Here is a 5,977-nt window from a genome sequence, read left to right as displayed (position 1 = left end):
ACAAAAAGATAACACTACAATTTTAGTTTAAGATGCAATACGAGGACTAGAAATATGGCTTAGAATTTTTGGATGGAGGGAGTACATGAGGGTAAATATGCCTCAAATTTGCATAATTATGAAATAACATATCACATATTAATCTATGTTTACCATTTCTTTTAGTTATCGATCGATCAGCATCTCCAGCCTGGCCTTGCTGCCGTGCATGTATATATATGCAGGCATTGCAAGTGAGCTCTTCAATTAACTCCATCGCAACAGCATACAGCTACAGAAGTATGAGTGATACACATGGGACTGGCGCGCCGACGTCGTGCACGCCGAGCTCGCACGATTATACGAAGCCGGCGCTGGTGGTGGTGGTGGTGGTGATGGCCACCGTCTCCGGCGCCATGTCGGTGGTGGGCGTGGAGCGGCTGATCCGCGGCCGGTTCACGCTCTTCTCCATGGTGCGCTTCCTCCTCCGCTCCACCTTCGTCCTCATCCTCCCGCTCCTCTCCTCCATGTCGCGGGACACCGTGCACCGCCCCAGCGTCCTCTTCGTCCTCCTCTGGATGCTCCTCGTCGAGCTCATGCGCAAGAAGGTGTCGTCCATGGCGCGCTCGTCGGGCGCCGACGGCGGCGCCTTCTCCAGGGCCACCGGCGGCCGGTTCAGGCTCATGGGCCACTGCGACGAGGCCACCAAGCTCGCCTGGATCGGCTGGCTCATCTTCCAGAACACCTACTACTCCGACTCCAAGTGCGGCGACCACAAGGTGCTCGCCATGTTCGCCGTGCTCTGGTCCCTCGTCGTCGCCAAGCTTCTGCAGAGGGTGTTCAACGAGTGGAAGGCCCAGGAGTCGCTCACCGCCGCCGGCAACACTCACCTCATCGCCGGCTACATGCAGCTCGTCGTCGACAAGGAGGCGACCGCCGCCGCCGCCGCCGCCGCCGCCGCCGGCACCGCCTTGGCACGCTGCAAGTACGTGGTGATGGGTGAGGAGAAGCTCGTCGTGCACGCTGTAAAGAAGAAGAAGCACGATGTGGTCACCACCACCATCACCACCCCTCACTGCGGCTACGGCGTGGGGACGTATCCCCAACACCAGAGCGAGCAGAAGCACGTGAACCTCCTCGTCGACATGGCCAAGTGCGACGAGGTCGTCACCGTGCAGAAGATCAAGAGAAAGATAAAGCTGCCACGGTGGTGGTGCTGCTGCTGCTTCACCGTCACCGGCAGCCGGTTCACCGACTACATATACCAGCTGTGCTTCTCCTTCGCCCTCTTCAAGCTGCTCCGCCGCCGCTTCGAGCACTACCCGATGGTGGAGGCCGGGTCACAGACGTCGAGGCAGCTGCTGCTGGAGGAGCTCCTCGTCGGCGGGGCCAAGAAGACGTTCCGGGTGATGCGCCAGGAGCTCGACTTCCTCGACAGCTACTACGACGCCGGCTCACCCGTCGCCATGTCGTCGCCATGGCTGTTCATCGTCAACTACTTCTTCTCCCTCGTCTTCGTCTCCACCTACCTCGCCGCCATCATCGTCGTCCTCGTCGACGTCGAGTATAACATGGGCACGTTCAAAAGTCATCTCCCAAGCCCAGGGCTCTACATCGCCGTCTCCATCCTGCTCGTCGTCACCCTCGTCGCCGTCGAGTTCACGGATCTCCTCACCAACTACATCCTCTCCAACTGGTTCATGGTGCACCTCTTCTGCCTGCAAGCCGGCGACGGCGGCGGCCGGGTCTGGAGGTGGGTCTGCAAGCCGGCGATCTGGATGTTCATCGCCGGCCGCTTCCTGCTCTTCTACTCGTTCCAGTGCATGCTGCGGCTGAGTTGCAGGGGCGTCAATGTCGACAAGATCAAGCTCAAGCAGGTGTCCATCCTGCGGGTTTGCGAGCCGGTCCACAAGGTCTTGACGTGGTCGCCTCAGGTGAAGCTGGCCACGGAAGGCCAGACGGCCATCGTCAACTTCTTGGAGGACGTTGTCCGTGACAGTCTCAAAGACGATGGCAACGTGGCCATTGTCAGCATGCCCAAGGTAAGGTAACTAAGCCCATCGAGGGAGTCCATTTGATTTACAATGCATGATAATTGTTTGACGCCGTTGACTTTTTAAAACATATTTGATCGTTCGTTTTATTCAAAAAACTTTTATGAAATATGTAAAACTATATGTATACATAAAAGTATATTTAACAATAAATCAAATGATAGAAAAAGAATTAATAATTACTTAAATTATTTGAATAAGACGAACGGTCAAACATATTTAAAAAAGTCAACGACGTCAAACATTTTGGGATGGAGGGAGTATATATATATACTCTCGAGGATATCCCCTAACTCGTTGTTTGCATGTCACTCAAATATATAATTATGAAAAATATTTGTGAAGATGTATTAACATGTGACATCATTCCACAAACATGTGATTAGTTCAAATTCAACTTCTACATCTCGCAATAAGAAAAACAAATTAAACTATAGCTAGTTAACGTATATTCATAGTTAAATTTGTTTTTTTCGTTGTGAGATGTAGAAGATGAATTTGAACTTACTTGTTTGTGGAGTAATATATCACATGTTAATATATCTTCTTAATTTTTTTTCATAACCATTTGAGTGGCATGCAAACAACGATGTAATATCCCCTCGAGGAATTAATTAAAATCCACTCCCTATATATAGCACTTGTCGTTATTATTTATTTATATATATATATATATATATATATATATATATATATATATATATATATATATATATATATATATATATATATATATATATATATATATATATATATATATATATATATATATATATATATATATATATATATATATATATATATATATATATATAGAGAGAGAGAGAGAGAGAGAGAAACTATTCTACACCCGGGGTATAGAATAGCCCCCCTCTCTCCCAAGGGCCAAATCTACCTCCCACCTCAGTCAAAGGTCGGTCAAAAGCATCCCACGTTAGTCAAACCGCGGTCAAACCACTTGCTAACTCCTCCCACCACCCACCTTTTCTCAGCTCTGTCTCGCGGAACGGTGCAGTAACGCGACGGTGAACGTGCAGTAACACTACGTCTTATGTGTAGTAACAACGCTCAAATATTGTTAAAATATAGTCATGATGGATCTACTTTTGATAAGCGTTTTTTTCCTAGCATCATGGTGCAAACGATTTTAAAAAATAGTACATCATGTGAGAGATATTGTTCTTCAAATCTTGGATTTTTTAGAATTTGACTCTCCACAAGTAGTAATGTTATAGCATTACTTGTTACTACTGTCAGTTGCACGTTACTATAATCCCATCGCATCATTACTGTAAGAGTGCAGCAAAAATTATAAGTTTTTGCAGTAACTGTGTTTTACTGTATTTTTTGGATAGTGTTACTGCATAAATATGTGGTAACGTGTACCTGCCTTTGCAATAACACTCCACTTTTGTGTAGTAACAAATATATTTAGCATGTGATACATTAACCCATATATCCTCCACATGCAGTAATACTATAGCATCATTGTGAAAACGGTTTTAAAAACAATACATATCTTGTGAGATATTGCTTTTCAAATATTGGCATTTGAACTTTAGCACTCCATATACAGTAATAGAATATGTAATTTGCAGTAACATGGGTATATACATGCAGTAACATGGTTTTACCAAATGTATAAAATTGTTCAAAACACTTATACATTAATCAGACCTCACTCAAAGCCATCTACAGACTTTACCTATAGCCCACCTATTCGATCTTCATCTCGTAAAACTGACATAGTAAAACTATGATTATCGTGCAGTAACATAACTACTTGGAAGTGGTAACATGCACCTATTATGTAGTAACACTTCTACTTTTGTGCAGTAACAAGTATATGGTTAGCATGTGAGGCTTTAACCCATATATTTTTGTTTCGATTCTTGGTCTACTACAATTTTACTATGATGTTACTGTCAAAAGTGCAGCAACGTCCTATGTGTTCTACAGTAACGTACAATAATATTACTACTGGAGCATAGTAACATGTTATAAGTTTCAGTAGTGAAAGATATTAGAATTGATAATCATATTACTTTCTCGCAAAATTCTTGAAACAAATAGCATTGTTAGATGAATTGGTTAGAATAATGTGCTTTGAACTATGAGGTCATGGGTTCAAGTCTTGAATTTGGCAATTTATTTTTTATTTTTCTAGAAAAGAGAAAAAATGTTTCAGGGAGAGAAAAAAACAGAAAAAAGAAAGAGAGAGAGATAGGGAGGAGGGAGGGGGAGGGGGGAGCGAGAGAGAGGGGGAACAGGAGGGAGGGCTATATAATAACTATTTTATATCCCGGGTGTAGAATAGTCTTACCTATATATATATATATATATATATATATATATATATATATATATATATATATATATATATATATATATATATATATTTGCTTTTAGACTCATATATACATGCAATAGATTTCAATATTGAACGAATATTGCCAAATTCATAATAAATTGAAAGAAATTAAAATTTTCATCCGAAATAATATCATATCTGGGGTCGGATAGAACCCGGAAATTTTGAACCCTGCGCGTGCTTTGACATTGTAAAAATCCTCTTCCAGTTAAGCGGCCTTCAACCTAAGAAAGGTGTTGATGACACTGCTACACAAGTCGTCCTGGCGTGTCACCTCGCCACGGAGCTCTTGGAGATGAAGCATGTCGTCATGGTGGACAAGGAGGCGAAGAAGGAGAAGAAGAAGATGAAGAGGGAGGATCGGAGAGCCCACGACCTGCACCGGGGCGTCGCGACGGCGCTGTCGCGGTACTGCATGTACCTGGTGGCGCGGTCGCCGGAGCTGCTGCCGGACAACGAGAGGTGGGTGGCCGACAGGTACGGCGACATGAGGGCCTTCCTCGACGAGGCGGCGTCGCGCCGCCGCCGCCGCTGCTGCTGCTGCCTGCGCCGCCGCCTCTGGAAGTGCGGGTGCTGGCGAACCTTCCTGATGGACGACATGGTGGTCGACGCCGCGGCGGACCCGGCGGCGCAGGCCGGCGTGGCGTTGTTCCGGAAGCTGCATGCGCGGACGACGACGACGGAGGGCGGCGCGGTGGTGGTCTCCGCGTGGAAGGAGCTCGCCGACTTCTGGGTCCGCATGGTCGTCTACCTCGCGCCGTCCAGCGACGTCGAGGGCCACGCCATGGCGCTCGCCGACAACGGCGGCGACCTCATCACCTACCTCTGGGCCTTCTGCACGCACGCCGGCATCATCCGCGACCCAAACCCAAGTGACAAGTCGCTGGTGTAGTAGGCATGCAGGCATCTGTGCCCTACTACTCATCATCTCTGCAGATCGATCGAATGTGCGCAGTGTCGATGATCATGACGTACGTACGCTACCAATGGTGTTGGTTTGATTGATTGATTTCTTTTTCTTTTTTGAAATTTCCTTCGCTTGTGTGTTTGCATGGTTTGGTGTGGTATATTGCAAGTTTAGTTCGTTGATTCATGGTATTGTATGATTTTCAGTTTGTTTTTAAACACATGTAAAGAAGATTGTATTGTGTGTGTACATGAACATCTATTTAATAAATTATATTTTGTGGTGTGACCAACAAGGGAATGACTCTCGGAAATAGTATATGTGGTCGTTACATGACTATTTTAAATTTTGGTCATACTCCATCTGTTTCAGGTTATAAGTCGTTTTGACTTTGGTCAAAGTAAAATTCTTCATGTTTGACCAAGTTTATAGAAAAAATAGTAATATTTTCAACAAACAAATTTATTATAAATATATATTCAATTATTGATTTAATGAAACTAATTTGCTATTATAAATATTAATATATCGTCTATAAACATAGTTAAACTTAAATTAGTTTGACTTTGACCAAAGTCTAAACGACTTATAACCTGAAACGGAGGGAGTAATACATACTACACATATATCGGTGCACTTTTGGTATAAATTCAGTGAGATTAGAGA

At 44.7% G+C, this 5,977-nt stretch overlaps 1 protein-coding gene across 1 annotated transcript; it reads left to right on the top strand.

The window, feature by feature from the left end:
* Positions 1–250: 250 nt before the first annotated feature.
* On the top strand, positions 251–5,606 carry LOC4342740 (uncharacterized). Its single transcript, XM_015790941.3, has 2 exons — positions 251–2,021; positions 4,613–5,606. The coding sequence occupies exons 1-2, from the start codon at positions 282–284 to the stop codon at positions 5,294–5,296; spliced, it is 2,424 nt and encodes an 807-aa protein (XP_015646427.1). The 5' UTR covers positions 251–281; the 3' UTR covers positions 5,297–5,606.
* The last annotated feature ends 371 nt before the right edge of the window (positions 5,607–5,977 follow it).

Source organism: Oryza sativa, chromosome 7 (genome assembly GCF_034140825.1).
Source record: "Oryza sativa Japonica Group chromosome 7, ASM3414082v1".
In the NCBI taxonomy this organism is placed as follows: Eukaryota; Viridiplantae; Streptophyta; class Magnoliopsida; order Poales; family Poaceae; genus Oryza; species Oryza sativa.
The sequence above is the reverse complement of the archived record's forward strand: the minus strand, read 5'-3'. Positions and strand labels throughout refer to the sequence as shown.

Excerpts from the sequence above, each read along its gene's own strand:
- LOC4342740 (XM_015790941.3), top strand. The coding sequence starts at position 282 with ATGAGTGATACACATGGGACTGGCGCGCCGACGTCGTGCACGCCGAGC. Across the intron at positions 2,022-4,612 it reads CCATTGTCAGCATGCCCAAG|TTAAGCGGCCTTCAACCTAA; the intron begins GTAAGGTAACTA and ends ATCCTCTTCCAG.